The sequence below is a fragment of the Elaeis guineensis genome, chromosome 13 (genome assembly GCF_000442705.2).
Source record: "Elaeis guineensis isolate ETL-2024a chromosome 13, EG11, whole genome shotgun sequence".
Classification (NCBI taxonomy): domain Eukaryota; kingdom Viridiplantae; phylum Streptophyta; class Magnoliopsida; order Arecales; family Arecaceae; genus Elaeis; species Elaeis guineensis.
Genome location: NC_026005.2, coordinates 19,421,990 through 19,442,851, shown reverse-complemented (window position 1 = coordinate 19,442,851; position 20,862 = coordinate 19,421,990). Strand labels below are relative to the sequence as shown.

General features: G+C 37.0%; 1 protein-coding gene, 1 non-coding gene and 1 pseudogene across 2 annotated transcripts; 2 read left to right on the top strand and 1 right to left on the bottom strand.

The window, feature by feature from the left end:
• Positions 1–6,512: 6,512 nt before the first annotated feature.
• LOC140853376 (uncharacterized) lies at positions 6,513–8,613 on the top strand. The gene is made up of 7 exons (XM_073247928.1): positions 6,513–6,690; positions 6,780–6,982; positions 7,079–7,317; positions 7,443–7,664; positions 7,737–7,829; positions 7,924–8,007; positions 8,088–8,613. The coding sequence occupies exons 1-7, from the start codon at positions 6,638–6,640 to the stop codon at positions 8,523–8,525; spliced, it is 1,332 nt and encodes a 443-aa protein (XP_073104029.1). The 5' UTR covers positions 6,513–6,637; the 3' UTR covers positions 8,526–8,613.
• A 1,497-nt stretch (positions 8,614–10,110) lies between these two features.
• On the top strand, positions 10,111–18,453 carry LOC140853112 (uncharacterized; annotated as a pseudogene).
• Positions 10,480–10,586, bottom strand: LOC114914755 (small nucleolar RNA R71). Its single transcript, XR_003802424.1, has one exon. It is a non-coding gene; the product is annotated as a small nucleolar RNA R71 (small nucleolar RNA).
• Positions 18,454–20,862: the final 2,409 nt, after the last annotated feature.

Genomic DNA, 20,862 nt, shown 5'->3' with positions numbered 1-20,862 from the left:
ACTACAAGAAATTTGATTTTTTGCGACGAAATTTTAGCGACGAAATATTTTTCATCGCAACAAAGTAGGCTTTTGCAACGAAATTTAAATTTCTTCCCCAAAAATTAGGTATTTGCGACGAAAAAAATTATGTTGCAAAAAGTTATATCTTTTGCAACGAAATTTTTTTTTTGTTGCTAGAAGTTCATTTTTAGCGACAAAATTTTTTTTTGTTGCAAAAAATAATTTTTTTGGTGATGAAATATTTTTTCTCATAGTTAAAAATTTATTTTTTGCGACAAAAAAAAATTTTGTCGCCAAAAAATTATATTTTTTACGATGAAATTGATTTTTCGTTGCTAAAAAAAAAGACTGTTGTGACCAATTTTATTTATATTTAGCGACGAAACTATTGCATCGCTAAATTTTATTTTATTAAAAAAATTTTGAATAATTTGCGATGAAAATTTAAATTTCATTGCTAGAATTGATTTTTAGCGACGAAAGTTTTTTCATCGCAAAAAAATTTTTTTTTTGGCGACGGAAAAATTTTTCGTTGCTAAATTTTTTTTTGCGACGAAAATAATTACGTCGCCAAAAATTTAATTTTTAGCGACGAAATATTTGTTTCGTTGCGAGAAACTTGATTTCCCGATCATTTGCGACGAAATTAAATTTTCGTTGCCAAAAATTAATCATTTGCGACGAAAATATTTTTGTTGCAAAAAATCAAATTTTTTGGCGACAGAAATTTTATTTTTAGCAACGAATTTATTTCGTCGCTAAATATGTTTTACTTAAAAATAAAACCGAAGGTATTCTGCCCTAATTGAAAAAATCGCTTGATCTCCCTCCCGGCCCGATCTCCGCCGCGGTCATCCAAATCTTCTCCCTCCCCGATCTCCGACGACAGTCGTCATTCCCCGGTCGCCGGTCGTCTTCCCGGTAAGTCCTCTCCCTCCCCGCCACCATCCTCTCTCTCTCCCCCTCCCCACCGCCGTCGAGCCCTCCCTCCCCGCCACCGTCGCCGCTCGAGCCCGCCCCCCGTCGCTGATCGAGCCCACCTCCCAGCTTGCCGGCCATCTCCCTCCCGCCTCACCACCCTCTCTCCCGCCTCCCTCCAATCCCTCTTCTCTGGCCTCTCCCTCCCTTTCTCAGTCTGTGTTTTTTTTTTTTTTTTCGTAGGGCCGCCGCAGCCGCCGCCGCGTCGCCGCCGGGCCACCACCGCCGCATCGCCGCCGGGCCGGCACCGCCGCGCGATCGCGAGATCGCGAGATCGCGAGGGTTCTGGACGAGTGCCGGCTCTCCCACGCCGTGCACACCCGGAAGCTGAGAGAGCTCTCCGCCCTCCGCTCCTCCGCCCCTCCCGGCCTCTTCTTCCCTTCCTTCGCCCGAGCCCTGACCCCTCTCTTCGACTGCGCCCGCCGCTCCCTCGCCGCCGAGCGCACCGTCCGATTCGTCTCCGCCTTCTCCGCCCTTCCCGACGCCAAGGACGCGGCCGCCTCTGGTGCCTTCCTGGAGGAGTTCCTCCTGTTCCTCCTCGTCGCCTCCGGTGCTGCGAACCAGACCGCCAGGTTCCGGTCGTGCCAGATCATCTCCGAGGTTTTGTGCCCTTCCACGATTCTGGATCTAGGGTTTTGTTGTTGTTCAAATATATTGATCCTTCATAGTTTATCTTCTTATCTTGTGGGATTAGGATTAATTAGGGGAAATACATGACAAAAAATAAAATACCAGTAACCGGCTTGAATCGGGTTCATGTTCTTCCTGGGTGCAAACATATATTTCTGTATTTTCTGTTTGCTGGGAGGAGAAGCATAATATTTGCATTGGCTTACGTTTGTCTTTTATCCCATTATGTTGGTCACTATGATGATCTCATTTCTGTTTGTTGGTTCTTCTTAATCGCATTGATAAGAGAATGAGATTGAAAATACTGAAAGAGAATGTCAGTCTACCTCACACTAAGGTGACAAATCTCTAACAACTACTGGAGGATTAGCTCTTGATGAAATTTCTCATGCAGATATTTTTGGTGGTTGGCTAGGAAAATTCCTTGCTTTAGTTTTGGCATTCCAATTGGATTCATAATGCTATGCTGAGGAAATATTATGAAGCTTGTGGTGTCCTGGTAATAGATAGTCTGTAGAACTTGTTGGTCATCATCCTGTCATTAACTTCGTTAAGGAAATGTGACTTTTTGGTGAACCATATGGTATTATGGATTGCAAACTATACAAACTCAAGGAATTTCAATTTACCTTATAAATGAGCTGGGCTAATCTTTATCTACCTTGTTTTATTTTATTTATATATATATTTTTTTTGTTCATGTTGCTAGTGTAACTGTAGAAATTAGCTGTTTTTAAACTGTGTTGCATCCTCTGTCTGCAAGCTTGTTATCTTCCTTGCCATATGTGCACGATATACACCTATACTTCTTTTCTATACGGTTTACTACATTTACAGCGCTACCTGATACTAAAGCTTGTCTTTCTTTCAAAGCTCTCTAAATTTATAAGCCTTAGAATTTCCGTTCGAGGATAGCGTACAAAAACCAATATTTTTTTTTATGAAAAAAATATTGGTGCTTTACACACTATTCTCGAATTGTCCTCGTGGACAGTTTGGGCACGTGAATGAATTTAATATTGCAACACATGTGCTTGTATATCGCAGAGTTTTGTCGGTATTTTCAATCATGTTCTCTGGATACATAGCACAATTTTAATGCTTGTGTATCTGGAGAACTGCGTCGAAATGCTGCCGAAATTTTTTTGATATACAAGACATGTATTGCAATATTAAATTCTTACATTCCTGAATGGAATAGGACCATCACCCTATAGGTAGGAGATATAAGGCGTTAGTCAACTATTATTACATAAAATTGATTGTATAGTTTGCATCATAAATATGTAGGTATGGATCGTGGTTGGATGTCTTTGCGTGATAAGTTCTGTCCTGAGTATATTACAGGTGTGATGACTTTTATGAATGTGGCATCCAATCATACTAGAGAAGATGGGAAAGCTCGTTGTCCATGTCGTCGATGTAGGAATTTATTTTGGTGTACCTTATCAGACATTCAGAATCATTTATACGAACACGGTATAGATGTGACTTACAAGAGATGGACTTGTCATGGTGAAGATTTGCAGACTAGCTCGAACATGTTGTCCAGGAGTCCCATAAATCCGTCTTTAGTCGGTGGATCATGCAGTCATGAAAGACAAACACTTGGTGAAGAAGATAGAGAAATTTTAGAGGATCTTCATCCGAAATTATTTGAAGTAAATGTAGAAGCGAGAGCAGAACATCAGCATTCTATTCCGAGACAAGAAGCTGAAGAGGACATTAATATATCTATAAATGATAGATTCGAGCGTCTATTAAGAGATGCACAAAGTGATGTTTATCCTGGTTGTAAGAAGTACTCTCTGTTGTCCGCCGTAATAAAGTTATTACACATAAAGACACTTGGTAAGTGGTCAAACAACTCGTTTAATTGGTTGCTCAAATTTTTGAAGGACTTACTGCCAGAGGGAGAGTTACTTCTGTCAAGTCATTATGAAGCCAAAAAATTATTGAAAGGACTCGGTTTGGGAGTCGATGACTTGGGCCTACGCTGTGAAAAGATACATGCATGTCCGAATGATTGTGTTCTATTTCGGAAGGATAAACAAGATCTACAAGCATGTCCAATTTGTCATTCAAGCAGATGGAAAGAAAGTCATGGTAAGGATAAGAAGAAAAAGAAAATACCATGCAAGATTCTGCGGTACTTTCCGATTACACCACGATTGCGTCGATTGTTCATGTCGAGGCATACTGCTTGTGACATGCGGTGGCATAAGGAGGTAAATAATATGGACGATGATGTCATGAGACATCCATCAGATGGAGATGCATGGAAACATTTTGATCGTGAACATCCATGGTTTGCAGCTGATTCACGAAATGTCAGGCTAGGGTTGGCAACAGACGGATTTAATCCATATGGTAATCTTAGTACTGCTTATAGTATGTGGCCTGTTATGGTATTTCCTTATAATTTACCACCATGGAAGTGCATGAAATCACCTTTTAATCTATTGGCCTTGTTGATCCCGGGTCTCCGTGCCCCTGGAAGAGACATAGACATATTTTTAGAGCCATTGATCGAAGAGTTACAATATTTGTGGGAAGAAGGATGCGAAACATATGATCATGTTGTAGGAGGCATCTTTCGTATGCATGCAGCATTGCTTTGGACAGTTAACGATTTTCCTGCATATGGCGATATTTCTGGATGGTGTACAAAAGGGTATAAAGCATGCCCAACTTGTAACGATGATATTACATCGGACCGTATTCGTGGAAAGATTTGTTTTACCGGCCATCGACGTTTCTTGCCAGATGATCATAGATGGAGGAGAAGTCTTAAGTTCAATGGCAAGCATGAACGACGTGCGCAGCCAAGATTCTGGTCTACGGACAATATTTTAAATCAGTTACCAAACCCACAGGATGTCATATTTGGTAAGGGTCTGGCCAGCCAAGTAGGGGTGCGAACAAGTATCGAAAATTGGAGAAAAAAGAGCAAGTTGTTTGATCTTCCATATTGGAAAATGCTTCTTCTTCGACATAATCTTGACGTCATGCATATTGAAAAGAATATATTTGATAATGTATTTTATACCATTCTCAATATCGAAGGAAGAACAAAGGATACCGTGAAGGCTCGTCTTGACTTAGAGGATATGCGGATTAGAAAGGAATTACATTTGATTCGACGAGGGGATAGGCTGGTGAAGCCATTGGCATGTTATACACTGAATCGAAGAGAGAGAAATCAATTTCTTTCATATTTGAGATCAGTGAGGTTTCCTGATGGATACGCCTCAAACTTGAAATGGTGCATCAAGTCGAAAGATGGGAAGATCGTCGGGATGAAAAGTCATGATTGTCATGTACTTCTACAGCATGTGCTCCCAGTTGGTTTGCGCAGATTGTTGCCGGATAATGTGTGTGATGCGTTACTTGATCTGGAAACTTATTTTCGAGACTTATGTGCGAAGACATTGAGACGAAGTCAGATCGACATATTGGAGAAGAAGATTATCATTACTCTCTGTAAGCTCGAGATGATATTCCCTCCCGCCTTCTTTGATATCATGGTGTATCTTTCTGTTCATCTTCCACATGAGGCTAGATTGGGTGGGCCAGTACATACAAGATGGATGTACCCAATTGAAAGGTAATTGCATGATATTGTAATATTTATTATTCATTATTGTATTCTTATTATATGTGATATCAATTGATAATTTATTGAATAGGGAGATGCGTGAATACAAGAGTGCCGTCACTAACAAAGCACGGCCTGAAGGTTCAATAGCAGAGGCACATGTTATGAATGAATGTCTGACGTTCTGCTCTATGTACCTTCGACGAGTGGAGACCAAATTTACAAGGCCACAGTGGAATATTGATATTGACGAGATTCTGACCGATGGATTGTCCGTGTTCTCCAATGTTGCCCGACCATATGGTAAAAAAGATTTTCGAATGTTGACACCACAAGAAACGGATGACATGCATTGGTATGTGCTAAACAATTGCGAGGAGGTAGAAGCCTACATGATGTGAGTATATATATTTAATTTTTATTTGTTGATATATCAATGAATGCACGTGGACTCTAAATTAAAATATACATGGTATTACTGTATCACTTCAGAGAACACGAAAGTGAGCTCAGAAGAAGTAATCCTACATTAGCAGCGGCACGACATAGGAATCAATTCGCATCATGGTTTGACGAACGGGTAAGTTATGTTCATGTTCATCCATGATTAAAAGTTTGTTTATATAGTATTTATCTTGTCAAATTTAACCTGCTTATTGTTCTTTTAATTGTAGATAGCTCAGCTACGTATAGACAATCCTAACTGTATCAGTAATGACTTAGCTGCACTTGCACGAAAACCTGACAGACGTGTATCAGTATATTCAGCATGCATAGTCAATGGTGTGCGATTCTTAACGGAAGATCGCGATCGTGATCGAACCACACAGAATTGTGGAATAAGCGTGGAGGGCGAGCACAAGGGTGAAATAATAGATTTTTTTGGTGTTCTGCATGAGGTTATAGAGTTAAGATATAGTGGTCTTCGACGGATTGTGTTATTCAAGTATCGATGGTATGACTTAGGATGACACAGGCCAATTGTTATAGATCCTCAACTCGTCAGTGTCCACACTGGTCATGTATGGTATGAAAGTGATCCTTATATTTTTGCAAAGCAAGCAAGACTAGTGTGGTATATTGATGATAACAAAATGAAAGAGCCTTGGCGAGTTGCAATAAGGGCTCAGCATAGGCATTTGTTTGATCCCGCACTTTTCACATGCCCGAATGATGAACATCTTGAGAATGAAGTCTGTGCAATTATTGAAAATGAAGCATATCAAATGCAAGCACCAGATAACATATTAGTGCCAGATGATACGATTGACATAGGATAATTACAAAGAGACGACTATGAACCTGAGGATGTTTCTGTTGTTGGATCGTCCATAAGGGCACGGACACGAGCACGATCCAATAATGACTTCGTTAACGACAATGATGATAGTACTTCAGGGTCGAAGTCTTCTATGACTCCCGTCGAAGATGACTATATGGACACGAGTTCAGAATCTGAGAACAATAATTAATATGAATAAGTAATTCAATTTATTTTTTTTTTATTATATCATGTAATACTTGAGTTTTTTTGATTACTTACTAATTTAAATTATTTTAATCATTGCAGCATCATGACTGGTCCTGGACGTAGACATTCACGGGGTAGGCAGCAGGCTCCGCTTGATGATACACATCCTCACTTTAGCATTTTGCATGATGACTCAGAGGATTTAGATGAGACTCAGTTGCCCGAGTCCACAGAGCCGCCTAGTGCTCAGCCAGAGCTTGCCCAGCCGGAGGCCATGGTACCGCAGCATCATCCCCTTACAGGTACATCTCTATCAATTTATAAACCATATATATTTTTTTGTTATATGCATTTAGTGATACATGATATATGTTCATTTCATCAATTTTTACATGTAGGAACACAGCATCGACGTGCAGTGCGTGGTCCTAGTAGGGGTCTTGTTTTGGAAAAATATGTGCATACACACAATGAAAAACCAAAGGTACATATATTTCGAGATCATCCGATTGGCACAGAGGCTAGTATCGTCGCAAATGAGATCAGTTTGTATATGTGGAATCATTTTTCGTGGGCTGCTGAAAGTTTCAAGCATGTAGCTCCTCGATACCGTGATGCTCTAGTCTCTCACATCAGGGTAAGAATTAAATTTGAATGTCTTGCATATCATTACATGATCCATATTATTTTTGGTTATATAAATAAATTTTTTATTATATGAATAATTTCATGTATTTGCCTTTTGGTATGATTACTGTGTAGGATAATATTGACTTCGAGGATTGCACTGACGAAGAAGTGACGGCATGTATTCTCAAAATGGCTGCAAATAGATACAGAGATCGGCGATGTAGGCTTCATAAATACTGCAATGAGCTACAGGCGAAGGGGATTGATCCTGTGACCCAGCCATACAGAAATTGGGCTGGGTCTAGTGACGATTGGCGGTGGTTATGTGAGCATTTTGGAAGTGAGGCATTTCAGGTATGTCTAGTGTTCCAAGTTTTTTTAATTATGTTATGTCCTTTATTGGTTATACTTGTATGTATTTTGTAGCGACGATCGGAGGCGAATAAGGTGAATAGGAGCAAGATTGATTCTATTCACACGCAAGAAAGTGCCTCTTTTGCACAGGAAATGAAGAGGATGGTACGTAACTACATTTGCAATCATACTTTGTAACTTTTTATTAAATATTTATATTATTTTGATATCTTTTTTTTCTTTTTTTTTGTTTGAACAGGGACTATCCGGAGTCGACGCCTATGCTAAATTCTATCAAAACAAGAGTGGCGAGTTCGTGACCGAGGAGGCGAGGCAGCGTCATGTAAATATCATTACTCTATATTTTGAATACTTTTAAAGAGTTTGAAAAAAATTTATGATTTTATTTTATTTATTGTGAAGGAAAAAATGTTAGAATTGAGAGAGCAGGTGACGAGGGAGGTGGGATCTGATGGTGATACTGGATCGCAGCAGGTTTGTTTGATGACAGATGATACGATTTTGGATACCATCCTCGGGCGGCAGCTAGGATCTGGTCATAGCATGCGGTCCAAAAAATCACGCAGTTCGTCATCCGGCCGGTCTGATGATGCATCGGTGCCAGAGGCAGTTAGGACATCCATGAGCATGATGCAAGATCAGATTAGTTACTGGATGAATCGTAGTCAGACGCTCGAGAGGATCGTAGCTGCGGTGGCGGGACGGCTCGGTATTGATGCTTCTGAGTTAGCACCTCTACAACCACATGATGCCGCCTCTGCACCACCATCGCGACACGTATCGGGTCAGGGATCGATGCCTGGAGGAGGGAACGAGGCCAATGAGTCAGATCATACTTAGTTTGTACTTATTTTAAATTTAAAATGGTGTATGGACTTATATTTTTGTATATGACAAAGATGGTTATGAAACTTTTTGTTATTTGAAATTGGTCTTTTGACTTAGAATATTTTTATTGTGTTAACATACTGTTTATTTAAAATATGATTGATCAGATAATTTGTATTTGAGCAGTTTTTTTTGAAAAATTAATAAAAATTTTATTTTTTATCCAAAATATATTTTAGCGATGAAATATTAATTTCGTCACAAAAAAATTTGTGAACCCAAAAAAGTAAAATATTTATTATTCATTGCGATGAAATTTTTTATTTCGTTGCTATTTTTGCGACGAAAGTCTTAGTTTCGTCGCTAAAAATTATAACTTTTGAGATGAAATTTTTATTTCATCGCAATTATACCGACGAATATTTTTATTTCATCATCCTTATAGCGATGAAATTATTATTTCGTCTCCATTATAGCGACGAAATTTTTTTTTCATCACAATTTTTGCGACGAAATTATTTCGTTGCTATTTTTGCGACGAAAAAAGTTTCGTCGCTAAAAATTTAAACTTTTTGCAATGAAATTTTTATTTCGTTGCAATTATAGCGACGAAATTATTATTTCATTGCAATTATAGCGATGAAATTTTTTTATTTCGTCGCCCTTTTAGCGACGAAAATTTTATTTCGTTGCTATTATAGCGACGAAATTTTTTTTCGTCGCAATTATAGCGACGAACATTTTTTTTCGTCGCAATTTTTGCGACGAAATTTTTGCGACAAATTATTTTGCGACAAAATCCGTCGCTAAGTTTTGCGACGAAATTAATTTTCATCACAAAAAATAAGAAAAAAATTTTTTTAATCAAAATATTTAGCGATGAAATTTTTTTTCGTTGCAATTTTAGCGACGAAAATTTAAGCTCTTGCGACAAAATATTTTCATCGCTAATACAGTACATAACTTCGTCGTCTGGGTTTACTATTTTTTGCGACGAAATAAAATATTTTCGTCGCTAAAGTCTTTTGCTACGAGGCTTTCTCTACAAATTTTTAGCGACGATATATTTCATCGCAAATACTATTAGCGACGAAAATAAGATTTTTAGCGATGAAAAAATTTCGTCGCAAAAAATCAAATTTCTTGTAGTGTATATATACAAGAAGTAGTGAGAATAGTAATTATTTTTTGGTGAATTCGACAAGCATCAAAATTTTGGTGCCATTGTTGGGGACTGATTTTTGATCAATTTGTGTGTTCTTATTGATTCTGTACTTTAATTTGGTGATTCTTATTAATAAATAGTGCTGCTTTAATCGTGTTAGTGAAGATTTGCGGTTTGCAGGTCTCAATTAAGCACTTCGATGGCTAATTTTCTAAGTGTTTATGGTCTATGACTTGAGCCTCTCATTCTAGTGAATTAAAATTTGATCCAAAAATTGAAAGAACCTTGCACAGATTAAGGAGAGAAGCTAGACAAATTTCTACAGAACAAGCTTCAACACCTAGGAGAGCACTTGTTTCTTCACCGAGCATCAACATAGCTCTTGAATTAATTTTTGATGGTTCCTCTAGTGGTTCAGAAGTAGAGGGAGCCATGGCTGCAAATAACAGAACTTTAAAAGAATTGACTGCCCCTGATTTAACTCAACAGCCTTTGTGTATTGAGTACCCTATGTTAGATGCTGCTTTTGAACTAAAATCGGGACTAATACATTTATTACCCACCTTTTGTGGTCTTGTAAGGAAGGATCCACACAAGCACTTGAAGGAGTTCCATGTGGTGTGTTCAAGTATGAAACTGCAAGAAATTTCGGAAGAACAAATCAAACTGCGAGTTTTTTCATTTTTCTTAACAAACTTGGCTAAAGACTGGTTGTACTATCTTCCATCGGGCTCCATTGATTCATAAAATGAGATGAAGTAGTTGTTTTTAGAGAAATATTTCTCTGCTTCCTGAGCTGCCAACATAAGGAAAGAGATATGTGGTATTCGATAGAATAATGGAGAAACATTGTACAAATATTGGGAGTGATTTAAAAGATTATGTGCGAGCTACCCACATCATCAGATTAGTAATCAGCTCTTGATTCAATATTTTTATGAAGGTTTGGTGCCAATGGATAGGAGTATGAAAGATGCAGCTAGTGGAGGTGCCTTGGTGGACAAAACACTGGAGGCTGCAAAAAATCTGATTTCCAACATGGCAGCAAATTCTCAGCAATTTGGAACAAGGATGGATCATACACCTAAGAGAGTGAATGAGATAAGCCCATCTTCTCTTGAACAAAAAGTGAAAGAACTAACCTCTCTTATGCATCAAGTTATTGTAGGAAATAGGCAGCAAGGCATATGGTATTTGCTTGATTATTGGTCATGCTACGGATATGTGTCCAACTTTGCAAGAGGAAGAACTAGTTCAGCAAGCCAATGCCATAGGAGGCTTTCCAGGGCAGTCCCAATGCAAATATGACCCATATTGCAACTCGTACAACCCTGGATGGAGAGATCACCCAAATTTGAGCTATGGGAACCAAGCTGCTCAGAATTGGTACCAACCTCCATTTCAAGCTAGGCAGCAAGTAAATCAAGCTCTAAATATGTCACTTGATGAGATTGTTAAGGCGCTAGCAACCAAAACACAACAGTTTCAACATGAGACAAGAAACAACATTCAAAACTTGGAGAAGCAGATTAGTCAGCTAGCAACATTAGTGAGCAAGCTTTAGGCTCAAGGCTCTTGGAAAATTGCCCTCCCAAACGATCATAAACCCATGTGAGAATGCAAGTGCCATTACACTGCGAAGTGGAAAATAAATTGAAGCCCCCATTCAAAACCCTCTAGATTTGGCTAAGAAAAATCAAGAAGAGAAGGAGGCCAAAAATGATGCCGAGAATTTTCCCAAGGTAAAATGTCAACCTATTGTGCATAATTCCACTAATTCTGTTTCTCTGCCTTTTCCTAGTAGGTTATCCAAATCTAAAAAGAAAGATCAAGAAAGGGAGATCCTTGAGACTTTTCAGAAGGTAGAAGTAAACATTCCTCTACTAGATGCCATCAAGCAAATCCCAGGGTATGCAAAGTTTCTTAAAGAGTTATGCACCACGAAAAGGAAGCTAAGGGGTGATGAGAAGATCAGTGTGGGAGAAAATGTATCAGCAGTGATCCAACGTAAGTTACCCCCAAAATGCAAGGATCCAGGTACATTTACAATTCCATGTGTGATTGGTAATACTAAGTTTGAATGTGCCATGTTAGATTTAGGTCCATCCATAAATGTCATGCCACATTCAATTTATGCATCTTTGAAATTGGGTCCATTAAAAGAAATGGGTGTAGTTATCCAGTTAGCTGATCGTTCTAATGCATATCCTAAGGGGGTAGTTGAGGATGTTTTGGTACAGGTGAATGAGCTAATTTTTTTTGCTGATTTCTATATTTTGAATATGGAGGATAGTACATCCCCAAATCTTGCCCCAATTTTGTTAGGAAGGCCTTTTCTCAAAACAGCTAGAACAAAGATTGATGTTCAGGATGGTACTCTTACCATGGAGTTTGATGGGGAGATTGTCAAATTTAATATATTTGAGGCAATGAGGTACCCTAGTGATATTCAATCTGCATCTTCTATTGATGTGGTTGATGTGTTTACACAGGAGGTTTTTGAATTGAGAGATGAGGATGAGTTGGAAGTGGTGCTTAGTCAAGGTTTGAGGGAGTCTGATACAGCATTGCAACTGAGTTCTGAAGTTGAAGAGATGATTATGGCATTGCAATCATTGCCTTCGATTCCTAAAAGGTATGATGTTTGTAAAATTGAGCTACCACTTTTTTACTCAAAATTGTTACTTTCTATGGTGCAAGCACTAGTTTTGGATCTGAAACCTCTTCCTGATCACCTGAAGTATGCTTATTTGGAAAGTGATAAGATATTACCAGTTATCATCACAAAGGATTTGACCTCGATGTAAGAAGAGAGGCTTATGAGAGTGCTATGGGACCACAAAACGGCCATTGGATGGACTATAGCGGACATCAAAGGTATAAGTCCATCAATGTGCATGCACCGAATTCTGTTAGAAGATGGTGCCAAACCAAGCCGAGAAGCTCAAAGGAGATTGAATCCGGTGATGATGGAGGTCGTAAAAAAAGATATTATGAAACTGTTGGATGTAGGAGTCAAATACCCAATTTCAGACAACAGATGGGTGAGTCCAATTCAAGTTGTGCCAAAAAAGTTCGGAGTAACAGTGGTCAGGAATCAAGATAATGAGCTTGTTCCAATAAGAATTCAGAGCGGATGGCATATGTGCATAAACTACAGCAAACTGAACACAGTGACAAGGAAAGATCATTTTCCTCTATCGTTCATCGATCAGATGCTTGAACGATTGGCAGGTAAGTCTCATTACTATTTTCTTGATGGATATTTTGGTTATAATCAAATTGTGATTGCACCTGAGGATCAGGAGAAAACAACATTTACATGCCCATTTGAAACTTTTGCATTTAGAAGGATGCCTTTTGGACTCTGTAATACACCGAAAACATTTCAAAGATGCATGGTGAGTATTTTTTCAAATTTAATAGAAAATTGCATTGAAATATTCATGGATGATTTTACTGTGTATGGTGATTCTTTTGATGCTTGTTTGGATAATCTATCCCATGTTCTTGAGCATTGCATTGAGACAAACCTTGTGTTGAATTTTGAAAAATGTCATTTTATGGTAGAAAAAGGAAGTGTCTTAGGTCACATTGTTTCATGTAGAGGTATTGAGGTAGATAAGGCTAAGATTGATTTAGTTGTGAATTTACCATACCCCACAAGTGTGCGGGAAGTGCGTTCTTTTCTTGGCCATGCAGGTTTTTACTGAAGATTCATTAAGGACTTCTTGAAGATTGCCCTGCCATTGTCTAGATTGCTGCAAAAAGAGGTGCCCTTTGAGTTTAGCCAAGAGTGCAAGGAAGCTTTTGATAAGTTAAAATTTGCATTAACCATAGCTCCCATAATTCAACCTCCTAATTGGACTTTGCCATTTGAGATCATGTGTGATGCCAATAATTATGCAGTAGGAGCTATTTTACGGCAACAAGTTGGCAAGCAACCTCATGTGATTTATTATGCATCCAGAACACTCAATTCGGCTCAGTGCAATTATTCGACAACCGAAAAAGAGCTTTTGGCTATTGTGTTTGCATTAGATAAATTTTGATCATATTTACTTGGCTCTAAAGTTATTGTGTTTTCTAACCATGCAACTTTGAAACATCTCTTGGCAAAGAAGGAGTCGAAGCCTAGGCTAATCAGATGGATTCTTCTTTTGCAAGAGTTCAATCTTAAAATCAAAGACAAGAAGGGAGCTGAGAACCTAGTTGCTGATCATTTGAATAGATTGGTGAGAAAAGAGAATTTTGAGCCATTGCAAGAATTTTTCCCTAATGAGTAATTATTTGCTCTGTGAGGTATGGTTCCTTGGTATGCTAATTTGGTGAATTATTTGGTGGGTAGGACCTTACCTAATGACATAAGTAGAGCTAAGAAAGACAAACTTAAGAGCGAGGCAAAATATTATGTGTGGGATGATCCATACTTATGAAAATACTGTTCAGATTAGATTATTAGGAGATGTGTGCCTGATTCTGAAATCTAGTATGTCCTTACCTTTTGTCATGCTTATGCTTGCGAAGGTCATTTTGGACCTAAGAGAATAGCTAGAAAAGTATTAAATAGTGGTTTTTATTGGCCTACACTATTTCGTGATTCTTATATATTTTGCAAGAATTGTGAACAGTGTCAAAGGAATGGAGGTTTAACCTGTAGGAATGAGATGGTACAAACCCCTATACTTGTATGTGAAATCTTTGATGTGTGGGGTATTGATTTTATGGGTCCATTTCCTTCATCTTTTGGTTTTGTTAATATATTGCTTGCAGTCGATTATGTTTCGAAATAGGTGGAAGCAAAGGCCACCAAAACTGATGATTCCAAAGCTGTTGTAGGTTTTATCAAGTCCATTTTTAGCAGGTTCAGCATACCAAGAGCAATGATTAGTGATCAAGGAATCCATTTCTGCAATCGGACAATAGAAGTTTTATTGAAAAAGTATGGTATTTTTCATAAAACATCTACAGCTTATCACCCCCAAACAAATGGTCAAGCTAAGATATCGAATAAAGAAGTAAAATCCATCTTAGAAAAGACTGTGAAGCCGAACAGAAAAGACTGGAGCCTTAGACTTGATGATGCATTATGGGATTTTAGGACAGCATATAAGACACCTATTGGGATGTCTTCTTATAGGTTAGTCTTTGGTAAGTCATGTCATCTTCCTATCGAGCTGGAACACAATGCTTATTGGGTGGTGAAGAGTTGCAACATGGATATGGATGAAGCTGGTATACAAAGGAAGCTGCAATTGCATGAATTGGAGGAGATACGACTTGAGGCATATGAGAATTCGAGAATTTACAAGGATAAGACCAAGGCATTTCATGATAAGATGATTGCTAGGAAGCAATTTGTGGTTGGACAGAAAGTTTTGCTTCATAATTCATGACTTAAATTGATGCCTGGTAAATTACGTTCTTGTTGGATTGGACCCTTTATATTTACTAATGTATTTCCTTATGGTACAGTTGAAGTTCAAAGCTTTAAAACTAACAAGGTGTTCAAGGTAAATGGACATAGACTTAAGCCATTTTATGAAGGTTTTCAAGAACATACGATAAATGAAGTGCAACTGAAGGATCCAATTTATTCAGATTGACGGGAACTGCAATGTCGGGCTAACGATGTTAAACAAATGTGCTACTTGGGAGGCAACCCAAGGGTGGCCAACTGGCCATGATCAGATTTGCTTTCTTTATCCCTTCTCTTTTTATATTCGTATGCATTATGTTTGTTTTTGCTTTTTTTTTTGCATTTGGGCTTTACATTGAGGACAATGTAAATTGTAAGTGTGGGGGAGAGGATTATGCATGTTTTTGAAAAAAAAAATCATATTTGAGTGTTTTTAGGATGTTTCCCAAATGATGTTTACAGATTCATATGCTATAAACTTAGATTAAATTGAGATGAGAGTATCATAACATGATTGAATGAATAACTTGCATACTTAGGCTAAATTTGACTTGAGCTTGATTTTGAAGAGTATTAACTTGTTTTGGTAGATCAAAAACATTTTTGGGTGAGTTTTTGAGCCTCTTTAGATTGAAACATACATGTCAACCTCATATTTCATTTGTGAGTGTGTTCATTCATGCTAGATTACTCTAGAACTTGCTTGTAAATGCTAGTCAAAGTTACTAAATTCACTTGCACACTTAGAAATGATAATGGCGTATAGGATTTTGAACCACTTAGCTTAAATGGCCAACCTAGAATCAATTGACTTTTGTGAAACCACTTTAAGCTTTTAAACTCTTTTGATTGATTGAAACCCTTATTTATGAGCCATGAATCATTTTTCCTTATGATTTACCTACCTCAAGGCTAGTAGAGCATTGGGAACTATTTAATGCATTTTGAGACAAAAATGTGTATTTAATTAGTGTGGGGGTGCTATTGTTGATTGTTATGCTTGTATTCTGAAAAATGGGATGTAATGGGAGTAATTTGTTCTTGCTATGTATTTACCCAAAAATAAAAATAAAAATAAAATAAAAATAAAAAAGAAAAAAAGGAAAAAAAAGAGAGAGAGAGAGAGAGAGAGAGAGAGAGAATGTTTGAATGTTTGGGCCTTTAATGTCTTAATTTACCCAATTTATGTCTTAATGCTCTATTAGTTTCTTGGGTTTTAACTTCATTATCCTTTTGATTCCTACCTTGAACCTAAGCCCCATTACAACCCTGATGAAAGACCTTTGGATCTATGTGTGGCATGTGATACAAGTGATGGAGATTAGATGAGCAAGCAAGCTTATGGTAGTGATTTAGCTTGAATTGAATCTTGAGTGAATCTCTCCTACTCTTCAAATACTTGAATGAATTAAGAGTGATGTGTGAGTGTCTACCATACTTGTTAATTGCTTTTTGAATGAACGTTTCTTATTTTTTTTAGTTTAAGTTTGTTGAGTGTGTTTAATTCATGACGTGTTATGGTGTTTGAATTCTTGATTTTGTTTAGGAATTATGGTGTATAATATTTGTATGGTGTCATTGGGGGAATTAGTGAATTGTGGTTTGTGTTTGGTTGTGTTTAGTTAATTGTCCAGCCTAATTTGCCCGAAGACGTGCAAAAGTTAAGTGTGGGGGTATTTGATAGAGGCATAATTCTACATTTTATTTCTCCCTACATTTAGTCTATTTAGCATGCTTAATGTCTTATTGTGATGATTAATGCTTATGTTCATGTATGAGACATAATTTCCAGTATTATATAATTTCAACCTTCTGGGCTTCTTGCAGGTTTTTGGTGAGCTTAATGTTTGAATTGGAAGAAATGGTTTCCCATGAAGTTGTAGTGGACATCCTAAGCTTTTCAGAAAGTCTAATTGAGGTGATCCAAAAGTCTAAACTCAAATAAATTTCATGAGCCACAATTCTTGTGAAGAGCCTAAAGCTTAGAAACGTTGCTATCCTATCCAAAACTGACATGGAAGACTGCAGCAAAAAAATCTATTGGCAGAATTAAAGGGAGAGACAATTTCGTAAAGGCGTTGGGATTACTCATCACTTCCCTAATTTAAGAAATTTGTTTTTTCACCTTTCCTTAATTTGGGGAATTGTCTTAGTAACTTTCCTTAATTAGATAAATCTATTTGGGCCACCTTCCTTAAATTAATGATGCTTGAGTTGGCAGCAAGGGGGGAAATCTTTTTTTTTGGCAGACTTGGGAGGAGGATGTTGTTTTTGGGAGTTCTTGGTTGCCAGGAAAAAAAAAAGGAGAAAGGAAAAACACATCATAAACTCTTGTTATTTCTTTTTTTCATGAGTGGTTAAAACTTTTATTCGGTTCAAGGGATTTCTAGCTTGGTTAGCATGATTGTGAGATCTAGTTTGTAATTCTAATATTACTCTCTATTTGAATATGTATGTTTCTTTGTTTTATTATTGATTTATTGCATGGATTAATTGATTAAGAGGCCTATTAATTGATTGTCTATGTGATTGAATGCTAAACTAAGTTCTTAATCCATAATTGTTAGGCAACTAGGTTAAAGTAGCACTGAGACAAAATAATTATGATCCCAGTTTTTGTTGCTTGTCTAAGAGGAAACATAGAATGAATCAATTAATTTATGCTTGTTAAATTGTTGTTCATCCTTAGCTTCATCCTAGTATGTACTGCTATCAATGAATTCATGAGGATTGCTTAATACCAATTGGTTTATTGATAAGAATTTAAATTGGGTACTGGGCTTGAATTAATGAATATAAGAAAGATAAGATTTATCTTGCTCCTGCATAAATTCTTAGCTAAGTATTCAAAGAGAGAATAATATATTCATACGTCAATGATCAATCTGCAATCTAACACGAACTCCCTTGAATCGGATCTGTTTTGAATTGAAGTTTTTTTTATCACATTTTATTTTAATTATTTCTTTGATTTCACATTTGCTTCAACCCCCCTTCTTATTTATTAAATCTGATCATCACATTTAGTCTCTGGGTTCGACCTAGACTCACTAATACTATAAGAAAAAAAAAATACAAGAACTAGTGAGAATAGTAATTAATTTTTGATGAATTTGGCAAGCACCACACATCTTTGAAAGGTATGTAAAATTGCTCAAAACTGATCTTACAGTTTTCTCTTCTTCCAGTTGAGTATTAGACTCTGTGCCTAATTATGCACTTCACTATAGGGTCTGAGGGAATGTAGAGAGCTGAGGAAAGGTGAACTAACCCTTCAAGTTGACAATAGAGCAAGAGTTGCATTGTGGCCATGGGCACTTGACCTCTGTGACTACCATTTGGATTTAGTTCTTTGAGACAGTTTCTAACATTTGCATGGTGATGCATATGTGAACTTATTTGAGCAAACAGTAAAAGCCATTTAGTTTGAGAGATCCAGAGATCAGATAAACCTAAAGTATATATATGTAGTATCTTAAGCTAAGTCATATAGGAGAAGAAATAATTTACCGATTGAAGAAAAATGAGCTTTTGGACTTATTGACTATTGAGTCACATCTAGTCAGTGAATCATCTCTTTAAGTATAAATGATCAAGCTATCTTTTGTGGGACAAAGAGATAGGACCGCTAACATACTTATTCTGGTACATATTAGATGTGTGCGGCCTATTTGATGAGCTAGACAAAGGAGATTATTTCTACTTTATTACCTTTACTAATGATCAGTCACAGTATGGGTATGTATATGAGACACAAATTTGAAGCCTTTGAAAGGTTCAAAGAATTCAGATGTGAAATAGAAAAGTAAACCAAAAAAATTTTAAAGGTACTTCGATCAGATCGAGGACACAATATCAAATAAGAAATTTCTTGATTATCTCAAAAAAAATAGCATAGTTTCATGATGGACCCCTCCTTATACACCTCAGTTCAATGGGGTATCTGAGAGGAGGATTGGCACTGCATGAGATATGGTCTAGTTCATTATAAACATCACTGATTTAACTTTTGTTTCTTTAAGGACATGCTTTATTTTCTAAAATTTAAATAAGATCCTCTTTAAACCTATTCCTACCACACCGTATGAGATAATGGTATGGCGGATAAGTTAGAGGTTAGGTCTATAAGAGCTCATTCCGTGAGGTATCCTAAAAGAGTTAGGGATACTACTTACTCTTCCCAATAGATCATAATTTGATTGTGATCAATCATGATGTTTTCTTGAAAACAGTGGGAGGGTAAACTCAAAGAGAGAGTCTCTAAAGAGTAACAAGTCATAGGACCTGTAGAACCTATTCATGATGAGCCAGTACATATAGTACCTCCTCCACCTCATAGATTTAGTAGGATCTCTCATCTTTTTGAAAGGTATTTGATATTTTTACAGAGGATTCAGAGAAAATATTTCTCATGAGAAATGAAAAACATAGAGATGATCTCAAAATCTACAATGAGATAATGTTGGACATCGATCTCGAGAGATGAATGTATAGATAACCCTCCTAAATGGATATCTTGAGAAAATATCTATTTGGAGTAGTTTATAAATTTTATTTTCTATGATGGAGATCACACTGCAAAAATCTATTTATAGATTTATGCAAGCATCTCAGAGTTGGAATACTCATTTCAATATTATGATCAAATTGTTTGATTTCATCAAAAATGAGGAGAAATCATGTGGTTACTGAAGGTCAGTGGGAGTGTCCCATGCTGACATCGATCAAAGTGAGGTTGTATATAGAATTTCAATGAAAGATCTAAGACAAGTATCTTATATTCTGAAAATAAAAGTCTATAGAGATAGATCAAAAAAGATGTTTGAGTTTTCACATAAAAGCACATAAAAGATGTACTGAAAGGGTTCAACATAAAAATCTCCAAAAGGGGTCTACTATCCTCTTGGGGACAAGTGTATGCCATGCTATGTACTCGACTTGATATATTTCTTACTGTGAGAGTCACGAGTAGGTATCAGTCGAATCCAGGCTAGGAGCATTGGATTAATATGAAAACATCCCTATGTACTTGAGAAGTACTAAGGATTTATTTTTAATCTTAGAAAAGGGGTTAGAGCTGAGAGTAGGAGGATACACTAATACTGATGATAAAATATCTATATCAAGATGTGTTCTTGAGTTATGTTAGTTCAGTATGTTAGAAGAGTTCCAAACAACAGACCAATGGAAGCTGAGTATTCTATAGATGTGCAAGATACTTTCTGATTCTTATGATAGTTACGGAGCTGGATGTCATGCCATCTGATACAATAACACTGTACTACAAAGATGATAGTCCCATAGCCCTCATTAAGAAGTCAAAATTTTATCAGAAGTCCAAGTACATAGAGCAGGGATATACACGATTACCTCAAGTAAAAATACATAGAGGTACAGAAAGTAGACTCCACATAGGATGTGATAGGCCAAGTCACTTAGCCAGCCAAAATCGAAGCCTGTCTTGATCCAAACGGGCTTAGGTATATAGCAGATTGGCTTTAGTGCAAGTGAAAGATTGTTAGATGTATACCCTAGAAGTCAATCTTGGCTGATGCATACCATAATTCTAAAACATATTTTATACTTGATGGGTAGTGTTTATTACCAATCATATTATATGTGTCCATGATTTATCCTAAAAATTAATAAAGATGATTTTATATATTCTCAAGATATTCATAATTTGATACATACATCATTAGTGGTTAATTTCTAAATATTTTTTATTGAAAGATCATCATGAAAGACAATGATCGATCTCATTA